This window comes from Anomalospiza imberbis, chromosome 11 (genome assembly GCF_031753505.1).
Source record: "Anomalospiza imberbis isolate Cuckoo-Finch-1a 21T00152 chromosome 11, ASM3175350v1, whole genome shotgun sequence".
Classification (NCBI taxonomy): Eukaryota; Metazoa; Chordata; class Aves; order Passeriformes; family Viduidae; genus Anomalospiza; species Anomalospiza imberbis.
This window is the reverse complement of record NC_089691.1, coordinates 8,481,243-8,506,949: the sequence shown is the minus strand read 5'-3', so window position 1 is coordinate 8,506,949 and position 25,707 is coordinate 8,481,243. Positions and strand designations below refer to the sequence as shown.

The following is a 25,707-nucleotide window of genomic DNA, read 5'->3' as shown; positions in this document are numbered from 1 at the left end:
CGTGCGCACGGCCCCCTCCCCCCCCCCGTTCCCAGGGAGTCCCGCGCGGCCCCGCCGGAGCCGCAAGATGGCGGACACAATGAGGGGGAGCCGCCTCTCCGCGGCCTGACCGCGCCGAGCCCGCCGCCCTCCGCCGCCCCCCACGGCCCCGCACTGCCCCTGGCCGCCCCTGGCCGCCCCGCCCCGCCCGGACCGGCCGTTCCCGCCACCGCCCGCAGCCCCGCCCGGCTGCCCTCAGCGCCGCCGCCCTCGCTCGGTGCGGCCCGGCGGGCGGGATGAAGCTGACGGACAACGTGCTGCGGAGCTTCCGCGTGGCTAAGGTCTTCCGCGAGAACTCGGACAAGATCAACTGCTTCGACTTCAGCCCCAACGGCGAGACCGTCATTTCCAGCAGCGACGATGACTCCATCGTTCTCTATGACTGCCAGGAGGGCAAGTGAGTGGCGGGGCTGGGGGCTGCGGCCTTCGGCGTCTGGGGCACGGGGGGGTGAGCGGCCGTGGCGACTGCCCACGGTGGCCTCTGGGGATAAGCTGTGCCGGCAGATCTGGCCGGTGAGCTTTAGCTTGAGCTTCTCTCCTGCTGTTTTTTAGCGTAGGCTTCTGCGTAGAATCCCAGCGGCAGGGATGGCAGCAGCGTGCGTTTGCCTGCTCTGCGGGTGTACTTGTTATCTTGGTAGGCTGGAGACAGTGGTGATAATTTCCTAAGTGTAAGCGAAAGTTCACTTCTGTGAGAGCTGAACAGTTGCTAAGCCTAAAGGGTTCAGTCTGGTCGCATTTCCAAGTCTCGAGATTGCTGCAAGTATGGAACTGACTTCTCGGGCTTCTCTGGGCTCAAATCTCCCTAATTAAGAGAAGCGGTTGTTGCGAGCAATGTGCAGCCGTGCCCTTTTAATGCCTCATTTGAGTGTAACTTCTCTGCTAAATGCTTTAAGCCAAAAGGTGCAGATGATGTGGCGTGTATCACTACAACTATAAAAACCTGATGGTGTTTTCCATAAAACCCAGTTCCTTAGTGGTGTCTTGGATCGCTGCAGGCAAACGTGGTCCTCTGTGTTTTAAGTAATTTTCTCTGGTTGTGTCCTTATCTGTAAAACACAGTTAAAATAGGTGTGATTTGCCTGTGTCTTTAAACATTGTCTGTTTAGATGTATTTGATCAGGGTGTTGATTGATTCCTGTTACCCAAGGGTAATGAATTGAGGGTGTGTTTCTGTTTCTCCTTTGACTGTCCGGTTTTATCTTCTACCATTGATCACATGGTGTTCATCTTGATTTTCGGATAAACTCTCAGAAATTTGCAGAGCACTTGAGGTCTGGTGCTCCTGTTCAGAAGATGGAAACCTACACCAAGGGCGTTTGTAGTCTGTGAGTGTTGAAACAATTTGAGCCAAATGGTGTCATTATGCCATTAAAATATTTCTCTGTACTTTCTCACACTCTATACAAGTGTGCGTTTGTCTGCTTTAAATTCTTTCAGATTTTATGTTTTACATGTGCTTATTGTTGTAGAGATGTTGCTTGTTCTTGGGTTTTTTGTAAAGTTAGCACTGGGAAACATCACATCCACACGGAACTTGAAAGGAAAACAAGCGCGTGTATTATAGGACAGGGAGGGGAAAGTCAGGGTAATGAGGGAATGAAAAAGAAATGGCTTGGGAGTGTCAAGACAGAGATATGTCGGTGATGTATATCTTTTCTAGTAAACTGGGTATTCCTAACCCTCTTGCTTTTCCAGCCAGGCCAAGACATCATACTTGCTGGGAGGAAAGATTGCCTCCTACATGTTCTGGTAATTTTGTGGCCCACCTATCATATATTATTTTAGACTTCTGTTTAGCTTGATTGCTTTACACATTAAAATTGTTGGTGTTCCCCATCTGCTAGAATGAACTCTGATGTGCAAACATTTAATTTTTATTTATGTAAGAGCAGGTAACTCTATACATATGGAGTGTGCCATGGATTGTATCCCAGATCTTAATTATATACAGTAGTAGCAGGGCTGAGTGATGTTAATGCAGATGGTATTGATTGCTCTTCCCCTTTCAAACTTGTAAGGAATAGTTTGATGGGTTGGAAGGCATTTGGCCCTTTAATTCCTATCTCTATCTAGTCCTGATGTGCTTTATAGTCAGAGGGTTTGCCTTAATTAAGTTAAATGTAGATCAGTGGTCCTCTACTGCAGTGCTGCAGGGCAATGAGAGCAGTTTCAAGGTAACTTCTGTGTCAGGATGCAGTTCTCTGGCGGTTATAAAATTTTAAAATTATTTGAAAGCTTCTCATGCACTATCTACTGTCATTTTTAGGGGTAGCTAAGGATGCAGTTGTTCTCTAACCTGGAAAGTTTTACTTTGAACTATTTGTCACTCAAAATTCGTGTGAAGATAGTATTTTAGTCTCTGAATGATCATTGTTTTGGCAGTTTCAGGCTTGTAGTTGGTTTATTTTTTCCTATAAATCATAATTTCAAGAGCCTGGAACTCTCACCTGCTTAGATATAATGGCCAGGAGGAAATTAAATGTCTTGCTTACTGGGGTTCAGTGTAGGTTACCCTACTTCATCAAATGGCCTGAAAATTAATGCCTTTCCCTGTGTAAAAGTGGGAAAATCTGGTGTGTGTCCTCTGTTAATGAGCAATTCTGCTGATGGAATTAAAATTAAAATGTTTGGTTGTACTTTAGGAGTATCCTCACCTATTTTGCTTTGTTTTGCTGCACCTAAATGAGTTGCACAGCTCTATGAAAGTGTGCCCAGCCCCATTTTGGTGAACTTCAGCTTCTGACAGTGTCGGGACAGTTGAAATAGTGCTGGGTAGCCAGGGGCTGACAGGACAAGATTATCTCCTTATCATGTATTGTTCTGGGCTTATGCAACTGACATAAGCATCCAATAATTTTGGTCCTGAGATTCCATTTCTATTTCAAAGTGTGCAAGCAACTAAACTGTTACTAAATTTTTAGCCCATCCTGCATCACCAAATCCCTCCACAGTAGGCTGGCTCAGAAGCATGACTAAGAGTCATCACTGGAGTCTGTTTGGACTTGAGGAAGGATTGTGAGAACTTGCAGGACAGTTGTGTGTTGGGATGTACAGCAATCCCTGAGGCTGGGAACAGCCTGGCTGCATTGGTGACCCTGCTATGATGGAATGGTGCTCTAGTGAGGGTTTAGCTTGTGATTTAGTGTATATCAATATTGTGTTATTGAAACAAATAAAGTGACAGATCTGGACTCCTGCTTTACTGTGGCGTTTGCTGGGCACACCCATGTTCCTGGTTGTGGTGATGTTTTACCCACAGCAGCAGTGATTCAAACCAAGGCATGAATGATATTGCAAACCTTTCCTGTGTTTTGTTTCATCTTCATAGCAAATTTGCCTGAGATCTTGTATTTTTCTTTGTCAGTATAGCTTTTTTTGTAGGTGGGCTGCATAGATTGACCTTGACCTTAGAATTGTTTTAGTGATTGTGATTTGTTGTTAAAAAGTACTTAGTCTTCTTGTTTGTGTTTAAAATAGTTGACTGGCAGCAGGTCTTGTGTGCAGTGACACACTTCTGTTTTTATCAGTTTACATGAAAACTTCACCTTTCATAGAACACAGAACTCTTTTTCCTTCTTTTTGGTAAATGTGCTTTTGTCTGTTGATCTTTATTGTCTCTATGTTAATTTATTCTAAATAGATCGTCTGAGGTTTAAATTTTTAATAGAAAAGGAAAAGCCAAACTAGGCGTGGGAGAATCTAATATATATAATATATTTTGAGATTAGGTTTTTTTCTTGGTTTGTTGTTAGGTTTTATTCCCACCAGATTGGTCAGCAGCATGGGTGAGGTAACTTCAGAAAGCAGTGTGGGGAAGTCTATCATGCATAATGTTACAGTGTGTCAAAATGTAAATTAGGTGTGCTTTTTCAATGTGTAGCATGTTTGGATCTGAAGAACGATTTAAAAACTGCTGGAGTTACTGGGGAAGAATCAGTTGAGATTTGGTCTGTGGTACAGGTGGTGTGTGGCTTTTCACTGCACTTGCTGCATTGGCTTTCTCATCATGGGAACTTGACTCCAGCAAGTTTGTTTGAAGTCAAAGCCCTATGGCTTCTGCTGTTTGAGGATTAATACTCAAGAATGAATGTCTGGTTTTGTTCTGATATGAAAAGTCTCCAACTTGTGCTCTTGTATGGGTGTGTCAGATTGAGCTAATGAAGAAAGGAAAAAGTCCAGCATAATAGGAATACCTTGTCTGAGGTGTAGTCTGACAAACTTTTCTCTTGGCAGAAGTATTGATTTTGACTGCTCCTGCTGTTTGTTTCCGTTCCCATGCTGTTTGTCTTTCGTTGTGTGGGTAAAATATTTTGTGGGCCTGTGTAATAACCAGAGTTATGAGTCTCTGGAATAAAAATAGCTCTCGGAAGAGATGGCATTTCTGATGTTGATCTGTATCCTTGCTGGTCCACTGCCCAGCTCTGAAACCTTTGTGCTTCCTCAGCTGGGGATGAAAGGGGAAGGAGGTTGGTGGAGACCTTGCACTGCTCAAACAGGCATCACTGCTGTGAGATACCCTTGTTAGCCAACTGCTTCCAAGCTTACTCTGCAGTTTGAATTTCTAGTACTGCAGTGCATTACCTGCTTACCAGACTCCCAGAAACCCAGTTCTGTAGGTTGTGTTTGCTCTCACTAGGATTTTTTATTCTGTTGCAAAATGTTAAATTTGAGTTTCTTTCCCTAAGATCGGACACAAGTATAATTCTGCAGTGGTTTGGAAAAGTCCCTATGTTACTATGTCTGTTATAGATGACTGGTATATAGATGTGTTTGGGTTAATACCCCATGAACGAGACACCCTGTTCTAGGTTTTAAAGTAACAGAGAACAAAGACAAATTATACTTAATCTAAAATAAGCAGCAGATGAGTGGGAGATTTGAATGGGCAAGGGCGCAGTAAGGCAGTGCTGCTTGCTGTGCTCATTATGGTAGCTCCTCCTTTTCTTTTTGCAGTAGATGTCATAGGAGAAGGAATTTTTGGAGGAGACGCATGCATTTAGCAGGTGTTACAGAGACCTCCTCAAGCCTAGGGATAGTTTTGGAGATACTACAAGATCCTTGTTTGAAAATAAAATGCAAAAGCTTTTCTTTCTTTGTATAAAAACATCTGACTTCTTGAAGCAATCGTGCAGTGCCTCAGTGGGAACAGGTCTTGTTGATGTGAGTTTTGTTTTGAGATTTTTGTGGCCAAGATTGCAATTTTATTTCTGCTTCCTCCTGACAGACCAAAGAGGACCCTGTACAGTAAGAAGTATGGAGTGGACCTCATCAGATACACACATGCTGCCAACACTGTTGTGTACAGCTCCAACAAAATAGATGGTAAGTCATCTTCTGGAGTGGAGTATATTAATCTCCTTACACTACATGTCTGGATAATTAGTGCTAAAGATTTGGGAAAACGTTGTAACAACTCTTCAGTGATGAGAACTCTGTCAGAGGCAGAGGAGGAAATTAATGTCCAACACTAATGCACAGCTTGGCGCTAGTCCCTTGAGCTTCCTTACATGTTCATTCACTGCTGCAATAACTGAGGGTTAAACATTGTTAGGGAGATGAAACTTGGGTTCCTCATTGTGCTCTTGAGTTGGTGTCGGTGTCAGTGCTGTCATTGGCCTCTGCACCTTCATTTCTTACGTGAGGTGGAAGGAGCAGCTGGGCCGAATGCCACAGCTCTGTCTGCTGCACAGCTCAGCTGCAGAGGAAGGGTGGGCAGCAGCTTCAGGTAACTCAACAGATCACCAGCCAAGCCTGGAGGAGGTCACAGAGCTCAGTCTTAGTTTTGTTTGTTGTAGTTAATGTCTGAGAATTTTGCAATGACCTTGTCCGTTAGCACAGCACTTCACAAATGGATTTTAATATTGTACTTGCAGACTCATAATTTCTCTAGTAGAGGTTTTGGTTGGGTTTTTCCTTTGCAGAGATGAAACTTAACAGTAGAGATGCTAGTGCCTTGTGATGTGTGCTGGGCTGCTAAAGGAATTGCAAAGGCTGTGAATTTAGAGAAGGTGGAAGTAAAGAGTTAGGAAGTTGGTTTAAACTAGAGCAAGCTGGGCCTGAAACTAGAGGAACAAGGAAGTCTCCCCCAGAATTGGATTTAATGGTGTAAAAAGTTTAAAAGTGTCACAGGAAGCATGTGCCTTTTTAGTCTGTTTCAGAACCTACTTGTTTTCTTAATTATATTATTACTATATGTCACATTTTTTATTTGGCTGTTATTTAATTTACAATAAGTAATAATTAACTTAATTAAAGTTAATAATAATAATAATTAAACTTCAGTTAATGCTTAAATGAAGCATTTTAATGCCATTTTGAATACTGAGTTGTTGTTTATAAGCACTGGTAAGCCTTAAGACTTAAGTCTTCCTGCTGCAGGGTAGCATTATGGTGAACACTTAATTAGAAGAGAAAAAGAGACAATGTGAGAATGTTTGTTGCTGTTACAAATTGTAACCTTAATAAAACCAACAGTGTGTTCTGTAGGAGTCCAGGTACTCTGTAGTCCCTAATGCATGTGGTCATGGGCAAGGAGCATTGTATTAACCTGTTTTGCAGGTATTGGGAGGGAAAATTACCTCAGGAACATTCTGTAGGAATGCTGGTGCTTGTTTGCAAGCTTTTTCTGTTGAATGTTTTGTTGCTCCCAATCTACTTGTGAAGATTTCCTCAAGGCCTCTGGACTTAATTCCTGTTGCCTGATTCCAGGCTGAGGTAGTAGTTTGTACAGTTTGAGGGTCTATGATACCACCCGGTACAGGAGATAACTGTACAGGCCACTGCCTTGCCTGGGACAGAGCACTGCCAGCAGTGAGGATCACAAAGGAGCACAATTGCCCAGTGCTTCCTCTTTAGCAAAGGAGGATGGAATTCTGCATGGATACTTCGGAGATCAGGTAATGACACTTCATGCAGGAAACTAGAGATGAATCCTAATAGCAAGTTCGAAGCATGTTTGTTCTATCCAATGTGGGATGTGACACTGGTGTTAGGGATTTATATTTTGGATAATCGCTGCAGGTTACTTAGAGCTTTTCAGAACTGTCACCAGTACCACATTTCCAGCTCGTTCAGTCAGCTTCAGTTTGCTTCTCAAATACTGGAGGGTGGTTTAGACCTCTGATCTCAGCTTGATGAGCAACCTCAGGCAACAATGAGAACTTGATAATTTTTTCACAGATAGAAACTTTTGCTGAATGAGCCTTGCAAAACATTCTGAACACAGTAGCCCCTCTGACTGTCAAAACGCCCAGTTCATGTTGCATCCTCTTGGCACATGTTCTTCTGAGTCAAAAGTAAAATGTCCTTGACCCTCAGCAGGACTGGTTGTTCCAGCAGTACAGAGTCTTCACATAAAGATTAAAAAGTGGCTTCTGTCTTTCATTAATTGTTTCCTCTTAGAAGGATTTCTTTTAATTTTGGGGAGGAAGTTTCAAGAGCATCTTCCAGAGTAGTGGGCTGCTCTTGGTATGTTCACCTATACTCAGGATAAAACTGGCACTTGAGAAATGTTGTGCTGCTGCTCTCATCTATTCAATTTACGTTTAAGGTTGCTTGAAGTGCACTAAGCTTTAGACTACTCTGTCCTCTTCTTAGAGCTTAGTGCAGAGAAAGTGTGAAGTTGTTGATTGTCAGATTAAACAAAAAGAAGAGAGATTTGCTAGTTTTTAATGATCTTGTCCTGGCTTTGAAGTTATGGTTTTATCTTTAGCTGAGTGCCAGAATTTGTACATTTCCTGTGTGTACTGCTTAGTTGGAGATTTGTTTGCTGAATGTGTATGTAGGAAAGAGAGCAATAGTCATGCTGCAAAGCAATACAAAGTGGTAGCATTAACTCTGTAAATTTGATACTCTCCATTTTGTGAGAGCAATGGAATAAAACCTGCTGCTACTTAAATTTTAGCACCTTTGAAATTACCTTGTATAAATCACATGACAGATGTTTTTAAAATTTAACATGACTTCAGACTGTGGGAAGTATCTTTTCCGGTTGCCTAATTTTCAGTTCTGCTTAAGAACTGAGTTGGTTTATATCTGTTTCTAACTTGATTCTCTTTCGAAGTCTTACTTGAAATTAAATGACCAGACTTAAGCACTGTGGTGAGATTACTGTTGCTCTTGGGAGCAAGTTACTGTGTGATCTCTTTCAGATAACCTTGGGCCTGTGGTTTAATAAAGCTTATGGTTTGTTTATGTTTCAGACACAATCCGATACCTCTCCCTGCATGACAACAAATACATTCGGTATTTCCCGGGGCACACAAAACGGTGAGATGTGGCTTGGGGATAGGACAGAAGAAATTGAAATAAGAGTGGTAATGGGCTTGAGTTCCATTGCACTTGGTTCATGCTGCTTGTTGCTTAGTTCAGTTATGGGTTTTTTACACAACTGTTGGGGTGGGTGTTGTTGCATTCACTTCTTTGGTTTTTCTCTGATGCATGTGGGTTTCTGTATTGCAGAGTGGTTGCTCTTTCAATGTCTCCAGTGGATGATACTTTTATTTCTGGATCTCTGGATAAAACTATTCGTCTTTGGGATCTCCGCTCTCCAAATTGCCAGGTAGGTTATAAAATTCATGTGCACAATGTGTTGAATTTTCAGTTGGAAGAATAAAAAAATGGATGTGTGTTTGTAACAAACTAAAAATACTGCCAGAAGTGTGTGCTGCTGATTTAATGTTGACACGTTCCTGAAGGAGCCTGGGTCAGGAATCTCTGTGCAGCGTGTGTGTGTGTCACATTGTGTAACAGCACTTACTCTCACCTGTATCTCTGCTGGAGAGACACTGGGGAGGGCAAGAAATAACACCCACAGCTGATGAAACAAGAGAAGGGCTGGGTGTCATCAGCTTGTTCATCAGGCTGCTACCTTATGCAGAGGGTGTTCTCTCAGAGCTGGCATCCCTCCTGTGTTGAGAATTCATCTTACCCGAGTGTTTGAGTGTGTGTCTAAAATTAGTGCCTTGATGCAATTAAATTAGATGAAGAAACTGGTGATGTAAAGTAGCACAGCAGCCATATGGTCTGCCACCTCCTTGCATCACCTCTGTTGTTGATCAGAACTGTTTGTGAGCAGGTTTGACTCAATAGCAACACAGCAAAACTCTTTTTGTTTACTTATTTTGCTGGAATAATTTACTTTTATTAGTGGAAGCAGGCTTGTAAGTGATGAAAAAAATACAAGAACTGGCAGCAGTTGCAGGAATGAAAGACTGGAAGTAAAATTTCCACCTCTAGTGGTGCTGAGTTGTTTATTTTGTCCTGGTATCTGGGTACACAGTGTTGTGCTCTCAGAGTTCCCCATCGCTCTGGGACCATTTTGCTTATGAGAGAGGGCTCTTTGCTTGTACCAGATGATGGAACTGTAAATGAAAGAGAGAGAAAAAGGTTACATTTCTTACAAAATGTTTTTATCATTCTTCAATCCAAGCATTTTCTTATTTTTTTTCTTAATTCTGCTTTTTTGGGAGACTATGCCTTTAACTCAAGCGTGTAGGTTTCCCTTGGGACGAATCTCCATCTCCAAGTTGCTGCAGATGAGACAGGGTTGTAAGTGCAGTAGCAATTCTGTGACTTCTGCTAATGCCTGAACTTGTAAGAATGGTAAAACTTGGGCTTATAACTGGAAGCTGCATCCAGCCAAGTTTGGGAAACAGGTTGAGGAAGTGTTACTTGTAGTTTTCAGTTGGCCCGTGAGATGGCAGCCATACTGCCTGGAGATATTCCCGGGAAACCAGAGCTGGCCCACTCACCAGGGCCCTGAGCATTGGCTGAGCTCTCTGCCTCACCTTCAGAGACCACAGGGAAAACTGACCTACGAGGGAAAGAAGAGAAGTAGTAAAATCTCTAGATTTACCTGAAGAGGAATGCAGAAAGAAATAAAAATGTAGAAACTTGTTACTTGTGTTACAGATTTAATCAAAGATGTTTTCTTGTTTATGTGCATGCAGTTCATGAAAATGTTTGACTAACATGCACAGACTGCTAGTCAGGATACAGAAGATCACATATTTTGTTGGCTTTTAACAAACTTTCTCAAGTGTTTTCTACTATGTGACTTAAGGAAAAGGTAACATTAAAAATAAGCACTGGTAGTAACCTATCAATTTTAATATGTAAGGCTTCTAATGGCTTCCAACAGGTATGAGCTTTCATTAAACAGGCATGTAAAGCTCAGCAGTGATAATCCCTTGCTTTCAAAGTACTTTTTTTTCCCTCTTGTGCAGCCATAAGTGGTAGAGCATTGCTGTTGATCCCAGCAGCAGTGTTTTGTGGTGCTGCCTGGTATGGTTATTAACACAGCCATATGAACCTCCCTTCTCTGGGGACTTCTGGAGTACATGACACCTAGAATGAGTTTTTGATTTGTTTTGGTGTAAACTTTGTCACTGAAGCAAATTGGAAGACATATATGATGACCTGAAGTTGAGAAAGCTGAGTTCTGAACCTTTGTAAAACCTCAGTATTTACAATTGAAATTAATTTGTTCCACCCTTAGTGTGCTGTCCTGCTGACAGTGGACTCAAAGAGGGGTGGTAGAAATGTGAGCATCAGTCTTGGAAAATAATTCTGGCTATTTCTATTTCTAGGGTTTAATGCATCTCCAAGGGAAGCCAGTGTGTTCTTTTGACCCAGAAGGGTTGATTTTTGCTGCTGGAGTCAATTCTGAAATGGTGAAGCTTTATGATCTCCGTTCTTTTGACAAGGTGAGGTACCCCGACTTCCCTTCTTACAGCTTTTATCTTGCAAGAGGTAATCTAAACTCAGTGCTCAGAGGCTGGATTTGTGTACTCAAGCTTAGTGTCTGGCTGCCTCCTTGGCATCCAGAGAGTTCTCAGTAAGCACAAATCTCAGGGACAGAGATACAAATCCTGAGGAACACTCTTAACCAATGTTCAAGTGCTAACTCTTGAGCCTGCTCCAAACTGCAGTTTAGGCTCTTTGTTGTGCGGTTTTGGCCTTTCTTTCCTTGCTGCTTATTCTGGAAGATCGCTGGCAAAGATTGAGCCAGGACTGTCAGAAAAGATGGAAATTTCAAAGGAAACTCTACTGGTGTGGGCAGCTGAACTGAATAAGCACTGAGCATAGTTAGGTCCATGGTTTTCAAAACTCAGATGATTATTACACTGGCTCAAACTCTTTCTCTAATTTCATTTAGCAGCCTTGTTCGAAAACTTACTCCTACCTTAATTTAATTTCTGCTGTTGATTGTGGTAGAGTATGAAACTGTTGGATTGAAACAGCCTATTGCACTCTTTTTTTTTGTTTTGGAAACTAGATTCATATGTTGAAACTTATACGTGTAGATATATGTTTACCTTGACACTGTCTTTTGGTATCTTAGGGCCAAGGATTTTCTTTTAAAAAATCTGAACTGTTTTCCTGTGCTAAGGTTAAAAGCAGATTCTTGTTACCAGCAATATGAACAAACAGTCTTCCTCACATTTCCCATTTTCTCTCTGCAGGGGCCATTTGCTACGTTTAAGATGCAATATGACCGAACGTGTGAGTGGACAGGCCTGAAGTTCAGCAATGATGGGAAACTCATCCTCATCTCCACGAACGGTGGCTTCATTCGGCTGATCGATGCCTTCAAAGGAGCTGTCTTGCACACGTTTGGGGTGAGCCTGCTGCCTGTGGTACTTGCTGGAAAACCTGGTGTCAGTTTGGGGAGCAGGTGCCCTTGGGTTGTGAGATTGCTGTGGACACACTCTCTACTACATATTCTCCTGTTTTGTGCCATAGGGTTATAACAATAGTAAGGCTGTCACGCTGGAGGCATCATTCACACCAGACTCTCAGTTCATCATGATAGGTAAGATAATTCTTGGCAAGAATTTCAGTGCTCTGAAATTAGCCGTGTTATGTAGGGCTAAAGCTGTGTCTGTTGGGAAACAGAATGTATTTAAATAATACAATGCAGCTGTAAGCTTTCTTTGCACTGACAGTGTTCTGTTTTGTTAGATTGCTCAGTGTTCTGTAGACTGAAATGTAAAAAAGCCTGCAAGAAGTATTTTCTTGTTTTCCTATATATAAATGCTGTTCCAAAATAGATAAGAAACAAGGAAACTCTTGTAATGTGGGAAAACCGGTCACACAATTTGTTAGTGGTCCTCTCCCTGTGGCTAGGACGCTCTCATGTGCTGCCTCACAGCGTTTTGTGGCTGTGTTGTGGCCGTCCCCTGTTTCCTGATGACCAAAGCACATGTTTCTGCTTGAGTGACTGGTCTCGCAGCTTGGTGCATTTGTACACCCCCAGGGCTGTTCTCACTGGTGACACTGTGGGACAGCTGCAGTTTGTTCGTGTGGCTCTTCAAAATCCCCATGTCTGTGGAACAAGCTCTTAACCCTTGATAGAAGCTGTAGGCATCAGTCTGATGGCTCCCAGTGTATGATTCCCCCTGCCTTCTGCAAGATGGACTCCTGAGGGAAGCAGGTGGCAAAAATCAGCTTGAAACTCCTGTACAGCCTGATGCTGCACCTTGGGCACCCTACAGTGAGCACTTCAGTCACCTGCTGCCCAACAGGACCTTTGGGCTCAAGTCAGATGAGTCTGTGTGAAGCTGCCCCTTCCTAGAACTCTATATTTTCTTCTTATTTCTGTGGCTGATATATCAAATATGTTTAACCTTGTGGTAATTTGATATCCAGATCCTCATTTTTCCTGTATGAGTGATGGTCTTGGCAAAACTTCTTTTCTTTTGTTCTGGCTGAGAACTTCCTGATTGCAGAGAAGAGGGCTGGGGTTTTTGTTTAGTTTGTCTCTGGAGAGCACTTTATTGCACATATTTACCTTCCTGTTGTGCTCTTCCAAATTAAAGCAGTAGTAGAAGTTCCAAACCACTTATTCCTGTTCAGTTTTTACATATGGTTAAGTTGCAACTTGTGCTTCTTAATTTTTTTCCCGAAAGGCTAAGTTCTCAGCCTCAGAGTTTGAAAAATGTAATTTTAAAGTGAAAAACTTGTTCCATTATAGTAATGTGGAGAGTCAATATCTCCAGGGGAGTTTCTGATATTTGGCTTAGTGCATTGAAATCTGGTTACCTTCCATGGTAAAAGCTTTGGCTTGATTCTATGCCTACTGAGTGAGACATTTACCTGTGTCTGAACTGAGAACTTGTGTGAACAATGACTCTTTCCCTAGCACTTGGCCTCTGCACATTGGTGCAGGTTGGCCAGGGTCTCTCCTCCACAGCTGGAGGTGTCAGGTCTCCTTTCCTACTGGGTGATAGTAGTTAACATCTTTGCCTCAGTGTTGCCCTGTTGTGTAGTTAAGTCTCTGCAGTGCAAAGATACAAAACTGCCATATGGATATTGGTGTTTCAACTCTATGATGTTTTGTATGTGTCCTTGTGACACTTGGAGAACTCTAAAGGTTGTGTTATGAAGTTGAGACCTGCCTGTTCCTAAAGTTCTGACAGAAAAAAAAGGTTCTTCCTTTCCTCTGCTGACCTCTCCCGTGCATCTTTCATATCTTGCTTTCCACTCTCATCTTCAGGTTCGGAGGATGGGAAGATCCATGTTTGGAATGGAGAAAGTGGGATGAAGGTGGCTGTCCTAGATGGAAAACACACAGGTCCTATAACCTGTCTGCAGTTCAATCCAAAATTCATGACTTTTGCTAGTGCATGCTCCAATATGGTAAGGAAATGGGCTTTAAGTTCCTCTGAGCTCCATGAGGCGCTGACCCTTCCAGAGATGAATCTGGAAGGATCAGTGCCTCCCATGTGTGCTTGCAGAAGGTGGCAGCTCCTACAGGGTGCTGTAGGAGAGATTTGTGTTCTGCCATGAAAAGATGTTTTCTTTCCTCCTCTGTAGGCCTTCTGGTTGCCAACTATCGACGACTAATTCCTGCACTGTGGCTGCTGTCAGATGGCTCCATACTGCTAACAGCAGCACGTCATTGCAAGCATAGTTTTGGAATTGCCTACATCTCCTAGACTGTGTTCCTGTTCCTGCGTATTTTCCATGTCTTACCTTTATCTACAGCATTCCGTTGTGAGGACTGCTCCTCTTGGCCTCCTGGCACGCTCAAGAAGCACTATGCTGCAAGTTCTTACCTTCCAGTCCACGCCCAGCAGGCTTTAGCCCAAGATGGAACTGACACAGTGTTGTTTCTTAGAGCCGTGAAGTCTGTTTTATCTACAAGATGTTTGTGGCATTTTTTAAAGCTGTAATTATGTGTTTTCCTGCTGTAAATGCACAAGGCTATTGATGTTCCAATGTGGAGCGTGCAGTTCCTTTCCATAAGTGCATGTTTTTAACGTCTGCAATCTCTGGTTTTACTGCAGTCCACAGATGCAAATACTTCTGTGCCAAATGTGAACACTGACAGTTTTAAACGGCAGATGCTGGATTCTCTTGCAGTGGAACATGCACCAGAAGTGTGGGTAGCTGTGAATGTACCTCATACATCTTGTCATCCTTTTTTTTTTGCAATTTAGTGTGCAACTGCACAGGTTTCATCCACTGTCAGAGGTTGCCAAAGCCTCCCTGCTGTTTGCTGTGTCAACATCTTGGAGGCACAGACAGCACTGCTGAGGTCCGGCCAGTGTCCCGAGCAATAAAGGAGTCTGTCAGCAGAAGATGGAGAAACCACACTGAGACTGAAAGCACAGTCTGCCTGTGTATCTTCTTTATGTACCATTTTGGCTGATCTTACTTGTAAATATCATGGGGTGGGTGGGCAGTGGGAATGGGCCGTATTTTTTTACTTTTAGATATAAAAGAATATGATGTGGGCCAGTAATGTGAGGTGTCTAGGCTGTTTACTTTCACCGATGCAGTTTTCTGTCCCCTGGTTTGTAAATAAGCTCCACGAAATTCATCCCACAGCAGGCTTAGACTTTTATCCTTTCATTGGTAAAACCGACACGGGTAGTCACACAGTTTGGCACTGGTCTGCAGGTTTTTGGTGATAGCTCCCAAAGAGCAATGCATCTTTTGTCAGATGGTGTCTTCAGAAAGGAATTTAAAAAATCTTAGGTATGACTGTGCTGACTCTGCTTTGCTGTGGCCCTGCTCCAAGGAATGCCCCTGCAAAGAGATGGGGAGAGACATGGTCTCCTCCCTCAGGGGCTTGTAGCACTGAAAAGCTGGCAGGCTGGTCTTCAAGTCCAGTTCCGCTTTCTTTTTCCTGAAATGCTGCTTCAATGGAATGCATCCACCAGCAAGCTGGGACAGGCCTAGCAAAAATGTAGTGTTCACTGTATTCTTGCCTTTCCAAACACACTTGGGTTTGTGCTTGGGAAGTCTGTTCTTTCCCCTGCCCAGTCACATGTGCTTCCCTGCTCATAAATATGAAAAGCTGGCAAGGTGACAAGACAGTAACAGGCGTGTTCTCTCTGCTCTCCAGGGCCACTCCATACTGGCAAACTATGCTGGAGCCTTTTCCTAAGGTCAGTTTCCTGATGTTCCCCTGTTACAGCAAAGTTCATCTCAGCTGTATACAGTTCACATCATTGCTCCCTGGAAGAGTAAATGCCTTGTAGGACAGCTGTTTCTGTTTTGCTTTTTCTTGCCTTTTTTTTGTCTCCTCCCAGTCCTTGTCCACGAAAGGTGCTGTGTATGGGCACTGAGCATTTCTGCGCTGCTGGTTCGGTTCAGCTTGCAGCACTTGCCTGTGGCAGTGCAGGAGCACTGCCCACACGGGGCAGGCTCACACCGTGGTGCTCGATCTGTGCTGTGGTTGTAGCTCTGCTGCTGCTGCCACACCGGGCATTTCTAACCACAGGTCTGCCATGTGAGTTTACCATCCTCCAGCAGGGTGATGGATGCTTTCCCTCTGCCACACAGACCTGCTGCAGGAGATGCAGATGAGAGGTTCATGCCACCCCTCTTCTGTGCTGTCCCACCGTTGCCTATAAATAAAACTGCCCCATGCAAAGGGAGGTGGTTTTCTCGGGCCTCAGTCACTTTAACTCAGCAGTGTTGCATTTTAGGCTGTTTGGTGCTATTTTACCTTCGTTGGTATTTGCAGTGCTTTGTAAAATACAGATATTTGGGGTTTGTAGTGTGTTTTAACAGTCAAACTTCAGCGTCCAGTAGTAAATTATCTTGGAGGTTTTTCAGGTCTTTTGCCTGAGGAAGTGAACAGATAGCATTTGGCCGTATTCCTTGTTAATTGTGACAGGGAAACATTTGGAAGTCTTTTATTCTATAAAAGCTCTCTGTTAATGTGGTTTTGAGCGCTTGTTTAGAGGTTGTTGTTCAGCTCTCTTCTGCTTGCAGTGTTGTGAAACGTGGTGTGTTGTGGCATGGAATGTTGAAGGAAAAGGAAACCAGAGGAGTGGTTCAGGAGGATAAACACAAGCACATCATTGGCTTTCTAGAGTGAAGAGGGATGTTCAGGCTCATGCAAGCAGCACTAGTTCTCCGTTCAGGGTGGCAGCTGAGTGCCTTCCCAGGGCCCACTGTCACCCACGGAGGCAGAGACATCTCTGTTGATCTAGCATGGAGTGCTTTCTATCTTGCTTTAAAAGAGGGGAATGTGCCAAGTGTTGTCAGAGAATGTGAGGATTGTGTGTTTCAGACAGTTGGACAGGAAAGGTGAATAAAGCTTTTAGCTTTTAGCATCTATGTGCTTCTCTAGGAGTCCCAGGGCTGCAATTCCTGTGCTCTTTAGGGCTGCCAGCTAATGAGAAACAGATCTGATGAAAAACAGCCTTCCCAGGTCTGACAGAGTGGCCAAGCAGCAAACAGCATTCCCCCTCCAAATCCGACATGTAAATCCTCCCCGTGTTCTTTGGGATGAAGTAAAGACCTTTCTTCAAAACAAGGGGGAAATGAGACTCAAGAGCCCATGTCTAAGTAAGCAGTGTATTGGCTGAGCACATCTGCCTGGGCTGTAGGAGATTTCAGGTGTAATTCTCCAAGTCAGTCTTGAAAGATTTTTATTACTTTATTGAAGCTTCCAGGTCCTGGATTTGCGTCCCAGGCCCTTTGTGCTTTGGAGGGTGCAGGAGTGACAAATTTGGAAGCAGCAGGGTATCTTTTTCCAATGCCTCTTGGCTATTTTAGCACTTTAAGAGACTTCACCTTGGTTTTGGGTCAGGGGCAGGAACCTGGTGAGCCTTTCAGAAACTGGTCTCTGGTCGTGAGCTGCTATAGGGAGTTGGACTCCTCGGTGGTATCTGCCAGTGAGTGTAAATACATAAAGTCAAATTATGCTTTGTCACAAAATACTACCTATGTGGAGAATTCAATGTTGTGGCTGTGACCAATAAATATTTTGTAGAGAGACCACTTGAGTGCTGTAAATTCTGCGTTTGTCCAGTGTGATGCAACTTTCTTAAGAGGGGGAAGGTTAAACTCATCCATTTTTTAAATCTCCCTTTGTTTTGGAGAGTCAGAAATTCTGTAGTGGAAATTGTGATTCTTTGAAGTTTCTTTGAAGTTACCCCTCCATAAATTGCCAATTTTAAGAGGGTTTTTTTTTTGCCTATGAATGTATCAGGATAGGGAAGCCTTGTGACAGCTACTTAGGGAGCTATGGTGCCCTAGGTAAAGAGGTGTTCACAGCAGCTTGTGGTCTAGATGGAAGAGCTGAGCTCTTTCTCAGCAAGGTGAAAAAATAACTTCCTGGATTTGAGTAACAGGAATCTTGGGTCATTACAGTTAATGCATATAAATGTATTACAGCTACTGAAGGGAGGACAGCAGCCAGTATCATTACCATGGGTGAATCCTCATATGCATTGTTTTCAGCTCAAACTTAAGAGGATGGAGGGAAAGTGAAGCTGGAGAGAAATGTTTTTTATTCTATCCCTTGCTTACACCATGAGCAGATAGGTGAGAAGCCTGCCCCTTTCCTGGGGGGGGGGGGGGGCAGAATTTCCTCCCACTGCTGGAGATAATCTTTCAACACCAAGCCCTTGCAGCAGTTCTGGTAAGGGGATGCTTCTGGTGACAAGCAAAGACAAATTAAAAGCAAAAACTCCCCAGTGATTTTCTGAGGCTCTTTTCCTCCAGCCCAGATCTATGTAAAACCACCAGCAGGAATAACACCACAGTTAAGATGCAAGGGAAAAAAAACAAAGTACTTTTATTTGGACTTTCATCCTTATGGGAACTTAAACACACACTGGGGTTTGGCTGCCTCTCTAGGGAATCCCGGAACCTGTGAAATGAATAATGAAAACCAAAGTGGGGACTTGGGGAGATGGGAAGTTTGTCCAGACCTGAATTTGCCTGGCTAATAAACAGGTTGTGAAGCAGATCTTCAGAGTTTAAGACAACTCTGGCGTGTCTGCTGCACTGTGTTTCTGCTGGAATAAGTGCTTGAAATTCAGCACTGCAGCCAAATTGCAACAAACCGGTTTTATTTTACTCGGAGCTCTTCCACTGAATCAGCTGATGCACTGAAACACCTTGGTTCTCATCAGTGCTGCTGCTACAAAACCTGCTTTGCTATCAGAAATGACCTGAATAGAGAAAGTATCAGCAAGTGTGGATTAAGATTTGTTAGAAATCTGTACACCTTACTAACACACATCAGTGTTCTTAAATGAGAGTAAGGCACCTATCTGCACTGGAGGCTTCTGTACACCAGGGTGAAGCTTCACTTGGCTACATCCTCTGGGTTTGAGGTGGTGCTGCCTACAAATGGCAACTGTCTAAAGAGCTCTGGGCTACTGCTCCAGCATTCCCATGCCACAGGCACGGCTGTGCCCAATGCTGTCTTGGCAGCAGCTCCCAGGTTTTCAGCACATCTCACGTTACAGCAAACGGATACGAGAGATGCTTTAGCTTATGCATCCAGTTCAGTTTTTAGTTCAAGTCTGATTAAAAGCCAGCTCTTCAGACTGTCTGGATCTCAATTGATCCTTATTGTTCAGTATTAAAAAGGGAGAGGGATCAGTAGAAATATGGATTTGAGTGTCACTGTACCGCAAAGATCTTAGGAAAAGTGCCCTTTGGTTTGCATGGCCCCCTTTGCAGGTTCTCCTTGGTCCAACAATAAGAAAGGGGAGTAATTTGTTGCCCACTGTGCTTCTTTTGCATGTTGTTAAGGAACTAATCTTGTTCATCCTGTGCCAAGTGCTGGCTGTGCATTTCAGGTTCCACTGCAAATGGTTTTGCTGGAAGAGAGTGTACATGTGTGCAGCAGAAGTCCCTCAGTCTCAGGCTGGTGCTGAATGGCACCACAGGAAAGGAACACAGAAATGCTGTGTGTCATCCTGACAGTCAGTCCTCTTCCCTGTTGTGTAGTGGGATGACAAATATGGAGATGTCATCGTAGGATGCCTCGTGGCTGTCATCCAGCATCCACTGGTGGCCTCTCTTCTTTCCCCTTGCCCTGCATACCAAGCACTTGGCCAGTTCTGAAAACCTGTGGGTAGAAAAAAGCAAGGTCTAATATAGCAACTATTCCACTTATGTACAAAGTTGGGATGTGGCTTTATGTTGTCAACAAGGTTTTTTAAGACATCAGCTTTGTAACTGTTACTTTAGGATGGGAACTGATTAGCAGGCAGTTTCCAAAGTCACAGAAAAGAGTGGTCATGCCAGAGCTGACCTGGAAGCAGTGGGATCTCAGCTTTAGGTCTGACCAGGTTCTTTGGAAGGGAAAACAAAGTCAAAGCTGGTATTACCTCTGAGGATCTGTCCTGTTTTCTGCAAGGAAGCTCCTGACCACATGGGCCACCTCTTCGTTGCACAGAACATCCCAAAGGCCGTCAGTTGCCATGATGAGGACATCATCTTCCTTAATGTCATGCAGAGCAAAGTCAAATACATTCACCTGGAAAGCAGAGGAGTAAATCTCTGACAATTCCTGCAATATAACAGAACGGTCAGGGAGATGAGACTTCCCCTGAGAGATGACACACTGGGACCAGGGTGCTTGGAGAAATGCTAAGACCTGCCAAGTCTTTAAAAGATGCATCCTTCCGAGGAGCAGCTTGTTTAATTCCACCCTACAAGTCCCATGTGCTGTGACTGACCTTAGGAATGCAGGAGAGGAAGGGTTTGACTTCAATGTTGGTGTCGATGACCTTGAGTTGATGATCCCCCAGACCTCGAGAGACAGCCAGAGTCCCCAGCAGGCGAGCCTAGCCCCAAACAAAGCAAAACAGGATTGAAACGTCAGGCTGGGCAGTGGCTGATGTGTGGCTTGTCCCGACTAATCTATGGGCCTATGATCTTTAGGACCTTTCTCCAAGCATCACCCAGAACAGCCTCTGGAGACGTTGGAGATGGAGGAGTGATGAGAAGCAATGATGGCCTGATGGGAGTGTGGAAACAGCCTGACTGTGAATGGCTCTCTGTGGCCCCTGGTGTGCTCTGGAGTTAGTACATGTGCTCTGCATAATGCTACAAACCTCACGAAGCCCGTGGTGGCATCTGCTCTTGGTTTGAGGTGGCAAGAAAGACAATTGGGTTGGTTTGGGGGTGTCTGTTTGTCCTGGCAAAGGAGATTCTGCACTGACTCTGTAAAAGAGGTGGCATGTAGGTCGTAGTGCCGGAGGAGGTGATGGGACTTTCTGCTCACCCTCAGCAGGCAGATGCTGGATGGGTGCAGTCACTGCTTCTCCCTACCTCTTCCTTCCCTCTCCAGGCTCATTTCTCAGCCTTTCCTCGAGGAGGACAGTTTGTGGGAAAGGCACTAGAGTTAAAGGAGACAGTCCCAAGTGGGAGCAGATGAAGTTCTCATCTGAATAGAGTTCTCGTGTGCAAGCCCTCAGGGCTGCTGTCTGCTCTGCTGTACTCTGGAGGAGGGTGCTACAGGGGGCTTTGGGTTACACCAGCCAGGCAGCAAAGGAAGCTGCTGTATCCAGGCTGTGGGACTGTGCTGTGCTGGCAAACACCAGAGCTCCAGGTCTGCTCTAGTGCCCCAGAGTGTGACATGAGTGACAGGGACACTGAGAAGACTTGCCTGTGCCTTCCCAGTGTGTAAAGCATTAAGCTACCTGCTTCCCGTGACCATGGACAAGAGGATACTTGAGGTCAGCTTTCTCCACCATCTTGTACCCCCTGGAACAGAGAATTCACTGTTGATGTGGGATTTGTCTGACTTGATACTACAACCCAGCGAGAGCATTTTGACTCTGAATGACCCTTGTGGTGTTCCCATGCACAGGCAACTCACTGAGGATGGGGCAAGGGGATCCTCACTCTCCCCTTCCTCCCCAGCTTGTACCTCCACCAGCTTGGGACTGCTTGCACCAGCCCCATGCCCATGGATGCCAGAAGGACCAAACTGACTGTTTTCTAACTACCCTGCCAGGGCCCTGGTCCTTTGGAGGGAGCTGTTCACAGCATCCTTCTCTACCACCATGCTGCTGCTCTCACTAGCAGGATGTGCCCCTTCTCCCTTCGCTTCCCATGGGTGAGCAGGTGAAGCTGCCCTGTGCTGCAGCCTTGCCCTCAGGCAGAAGGGACTCACCAGCCCTCCATGAAGTAATCCCGGTACAGGACTTTGTGGCCCACGTCATCTCCCTTCAACCTCCGTGGAAACTCAAAGCGGGTGAATTCACCATCCAGAAGCTTGGGGAAAAGGAAAGCCTGGAGGAGGGAATGGAGGGGTGAGCATGGACAGGTTCTGCTTCTGCCTCAGGACTGGTACTCCCAGCAGCAGAATGGAGACCAGAATTGGCAAAGCATGTTCCAGTGAGGACATGAACATCTCCCATACTAAAGACTTGGCTGAATTTCTACCCCAGCCTTCCCTGGCTAGTTCTAGCTGACATTATGGCCACACGGTGGCCTTCAAGGAAAGCCAGAGGTCCTCTTGCCACAAGCCCTCTCTGGCCAAGTGGGATGCTTGCAGCTGGATTGTCTGATCTGTGGAAGGACTCACTCACCAAGTGCTGGATTCGCTGCCTCTCTGACTCGGGGGTGAACTCGCTGCTCATGGGCACAATGTTGTCCTTCAGGACAAGAATTGCCCTACAAGGGGGAAGAGGCAAAGCTCAGCTGTGCCAAAGAATAGCTGTGCACCCAAAACTGTTGAAAAATGCCACTGTATTTCAAATAAGTCCATTTCAATTGCACTGTTGCAGCAGAGAACTGTGCTTGCCTGGTTTGACAGTGGTCGAGCTCACTGTTAGAGGAATGGGGGGGACACAGCCAAGTGAGGGAAATCACCCTTTACTTTGAAACACCTGCCAGGCTGATTGTGCTGCTGGATTACCACCCCAAGGCCGTCTCTGGGCAGCTTTAGTCCCTTGTAATCCCCAAACTGTTCCAGAAGCCATGAGAGCACCTTTCTTCCAATAGGTCCTGTGCCAGGTAGGAGGGGGATGGCTGGGCTGCACATTTACTGTCTGTAGGATTAAATCAGAGCTGTGATTTAACCTGGCAGCTAACTACCACACAGCCACTCACTCACCCCCCACACCCAGTGGAATGGGTCAGGTAACTGGGAAAAAGGAAAATAAAATCTGTAGGTTGAGAGAAAGAAAGTTCATTAGGACAGGAACGGAGGGAAAATCATAATGAGAAAAGAGTAAGAATATAGAAAACAACTGATGCACTGTGCAGTTGCTCACCATCTGCTGACTGATGCCCAGCCACTTCCCCAGCAGTGGCCCTAGGCTACCTTTCCCCTCAGTTCACAAACTGAGCATGGTGCCATATGGTCTGGAACATCCCTTGGGTCACTTGGGGTCAACTGTCCTAGCTGTGTCCCCTCCCAGCTTCTTGTCCCCCCACACCTCCTTGCTGGTGGGGTAAGAAGCTGAAAAGTCCCTGACTCTGAGCAGCTGCTGAGCAGTGCTTGCACAACTTAAACATCAGTGGGTTTTCAACAGTGTTCTCTAGAACTCTGTCCCAGCTGAACCAAGACAGTAAGATGCTGGAAACCTTGCTTAAATCCCAGCTCTCATCCTCAGCAAGTTCCCCCTTTTATTATGACTCACCTGCTGTCCCCAGCATTGGCCACATAGAGCTTTCCCTGGAAATAAAGGGCAGCCAGAGCAGTGCAACCTCCTGTCTGGTTCGTAGCTTCCATCTCCTGGCCAATGACTTCATCCTGTTGGTTTCAACAAGTTCGGAGACTGGAGTGATCTCGGGTGTGCTTTCTACACACTGTCTCATCCCTCCCAGCAGAAATCCAGAACCAAAACTGACTGTGGATGGGCCACAGGAAACCAGCAAAGTAACAGGCAACGTTGCTTCTGTACAGCCTACACAGCTGCTGCTCCTGGACTATGGATGCTTTAGGAGGGTGATGGGGAGAGCTCAGACTTGTACATGCTGTATGGGTGTGACAACAGCCACCTGCCTGCGCTACAGAATTGGACAGAGCTACTGCAGCTTTGCTCTGGGTCAGCACTGCCAACAAACAGCTCTGACACAGGCCTTGGGGTCTGGCCCAGCGTGATCTCAGCACATTTAAAGGTTTGGCCCAATGTTCCAGCCCACTCAGCGAGCAGCAGAACTGCAGACCCTGCCCTTCCAGGGCTCAGGGAGGGACAGACTGTGGCTGCCTGGGCCAGCAGGACTGGTGCCCTGCATGGGGTACTCACACACTCCTGGAAGGCATTCTCCAGGGCTCCCACCACCAAGTCTGCTGCATGGATGTGCTTCTCCTCCACAAACTGGGGGTCACTGTCACAAACGCAGCGTCCGCTGAGGTGCATGGGGGGCTGGGCCTCGGTGATGCCTCCCACAATCTCCTCCAGCTTCTGCTTGATGCAGTAGTGCAAATAGTTGGAGGCAATGATGGCAGCGTCTGGGCCACCGTGGCCATCAAACAGCGCCCAGTAGTGACCAGTCAGAAACTGCCGTGAGGAAGAGGGACAAGACAGGGGCTGAAGAGGTTGTACAGATGGCAGGCTCTTAGCCAGGATGCCACTGTATGTTTTGCCTGATTTTTCCACCCCAGCTACCCTTCCCTGCCACTGGTAAATCTCCTCGACCTCAAGCGATGCTCATGTGCTGCTCTGCCAGACCCATCACCTGAGCTCTGAGCATCTGGATTTGCACCACACACCCTCATGTGCTCTACTAGGGGAGATGGGGCCATTTCACAAGAAGTTCAGCACAGCCTGGTGAGAGCATCCTGTATGCCCAGCTCAAGCTGCTGCCCAAGTGATGGCAAGACACACTGGCCCTTGAAAGCACAGGGAGGACAGGAAAGGTGAGGGCTTGGATGACCTCAAATGCTGCAAGTCATGGGCCATGGAAGTAGAAATGGCATTTACAGAGCTACGTATTTGCTGGCCACAGGGTACATGGGTCCCCTAAATACATCCAAAGAAGGCTTTCAGCACGTGGGCATGTAGTACTGATGGAGCAATCCTGTGTTTCCTGAACCTGCGCCCTTGGGTGGCAGCAAAAGGCTGGCAGCAGGGTGAGCACAGCCTGCCTGGGGGCAATACCTGTGTGGAGCACAGGATCAGCCATTCCTCATCCTCCTCCAGGCCTGGCTCTCTCCTCCGGACAGAGATCTGACAGCAGGCTGCCTGGTCCTCATTGAACTCCGACTTCTCAGCATTGATAACCCTGCAAACACTCCAGGTAAGGTGTGGGGACACATTGCACCTCTCCTGCTCCCAGCCAGCTGTGCTGGCTGCTCTGCAGCCCCTGCAACCAGCTGCAGCTTGCCCCTCCTTTCCAGCCCCATGCTCCCTGCTCCCTTTTCAAGGATCTCTTTGCTGATGAATGAAATAGTAAGTCATTTATGTGCGGGAGGGAAAAGCCCAGCTGGGGACACAGAGACCTGCACCCTGGCCTCAGGCAGCCTTCGTCAGCAGCCCACACCATGCCATTTCCTTGTTGACACAGTGTATTGCAGAACCACTACCCTTGCTTTTCCTTCCAGCCTTGGTAATGTTTGTCCCTGGATGGGAGCATGCTCTCCTTGCATTTCACGCTGTGCCATCCCAACACCATGGGGTCAAGACGCGGTCTGGCCAGGATGTGGGGACAGCACCTGGCTGGAGTTCTGCCCGATTAATCCCCTCTGCCATTTAAAAAAACAAACCAAATGATTTCTAAAATCGTGGTCATCCCCTTCCTTTGCTTTAAAGACACTTTGCTAAGAGCGGTGCTGCTCTCGGGGCTGCTCCGGCCACTTGTCACAGCGCTGGAGCCGGCACTGCGGCTGGCAGGGGGTGGCCAGGGGTGTCCCCGCCGGCCCCGGCAGGGACGGAGACGGGCTGGAGCATTCACCGCCACGCCAAACCTCCTCTGGGGCAGAAAGCCACTCTCTCCTCGCCCGCAGATGGTGCAGGAGGGCGATCTGTGCCTGCGGGCGGCCACTCCGGGCAGGGGCGGCTGCAGCCGAGGGGCGCAGCAAGGGCTGGTGGGGTGCGACCGCCCCCGGCACCCCGCCAGGAGTCCCGTAAGCTCCTCCGCACCCTCCACACCCCCTAAACCTGCACTATTCCCCGGTATCAGCACCCGGCAGCGCCCCTCACCCCGCCCGGAGCCCCTCCCGGAGCGGCCCCGCTGCCGGCCCCACTCACTCGGCGTATCCCGCGCCCCAGGGCAGCGGCCGCTCGGGCGCGGCGCCCCGCACGGCCCGCCCGCCCCGCGGGGCCTCCTCGCCGCCGCCGGGCAGGAACTTGGGCCGGCGGTAGCGCAGGGCGGGGGGCGGCGGGCCCGGCCCCGCTGCCGGGGCTCCGCCGGGGCGCTCTGCGGGGCCGCCCCGCCGCCAGCGCCGCAGCCACTCGCCCGACATGGCGGGGCAGGTGCGGCTCCTCCCGGCCCGGCCGCGGTCCC

The 25,707-nt window shown here is 46.5% G+C and overlaps 2 protein-coding genes across 2 annotated transcripts; one reads left to right on the top strand and one right to left on the bottom strand.

The window, feature by feature from the left end:
• The first annotated feature begins 175 nt into the window (after positions 1–175).
• Positions 176–15,534, top strand: WDR82 (WD repeat domain 82). The gene is made up of 9 exons (XM_068201733.1): positions 176–436; positions 5,264–5,361; positions 8,241–8,307; positions 8,500–8,599; positions 10,629–10,745; positions 11,505–11,660; positions 11,785–11,854; positions 13,538–13,680; positions 13,858–15,534. Exons 1-9 carry the CDS (start codon positions 276–278, stop codon positions 13,885–13,887), a joined length of 942 nt encoding a protein of 313 aa, XP_068057834.1. The 5' UTR covers positions 176–275; the 3' UTR covers positions 13,888–15,534.
• Positions 15,535–18,066: 2,532 nt separating this feature from the next.
• On the bottom strand, positions 18,067–25,666 carry PPM1M (protein phosphatase, Mg2+/Mn2+ dependent 1M). Its single transcript, XM_068201731.1, has 10 exons — positions 25,452–25,666; positions 24,363–24,486; positions 23,508–23,762; positions 22,899–23,011; positions 21,843–21,927; positions 21,425–21,543; positions 20,949–21,012; positions 19,983–20,090; positions 19,632–19,780; positions 18,067–19,369 (listed from the first exon to the last, which is right to left on the bottom strand). Exons 1-10 carry the CDS (start codon positions 25,664–25,666, stop codon positions 19,225–19,227), a joined length of 1,377 nt encoding a protein of 458 aa, XP_068057832.1. The 3' UTR covers positions 18,067–19,224.
• Positions 25,667–25,707: the final 41 nt, after the last annotated feature.

Coding starts and splice junctions, on each gene's coding strand:
- WDR82 (XM_068201733.1), top strand. CDS start 276: ATGAAGCTGACGGACAACGTGCTGCGGAGCTTCCGCGTGGCTAAGGTC. Junction 11,661..11,784: donor CTGTCTTGCACACGTTTGGG/GTGAGCCTGCTG, acceptor TTTGTGCCATAG/GGTTATAACAATAGTAAGGC. Junction 11,855..13,537: donor CTCTCAGTTCATCATGATAG/GTAAGATAATTC, acceptor TCTCATCTTCAG/GTTCGGAGGATGGGAAGATC.
- PPM1M (XM_068201731.1), bottom strand. CDS start 25,666: ATGTCGGGCGAGTGGCTGCGGCGCTGGCGGCGGGGCGGCCCCGCAGAG. Junction 21,928..22,898: donor GCCAATGCTGGGGACAGCAG/GTGAGTCATAAT, acceptor TCCCCCTTGTAG/GGCAATTCTTGTCCTGAAGG. Junction 21,544..21,842: donor GGCAGCGAATCCAGCACTTG/GTGAGTGAGTCC, acceptor TCCCTCCTCCAG/GCTTTCCTTTTCCCCAAGCT.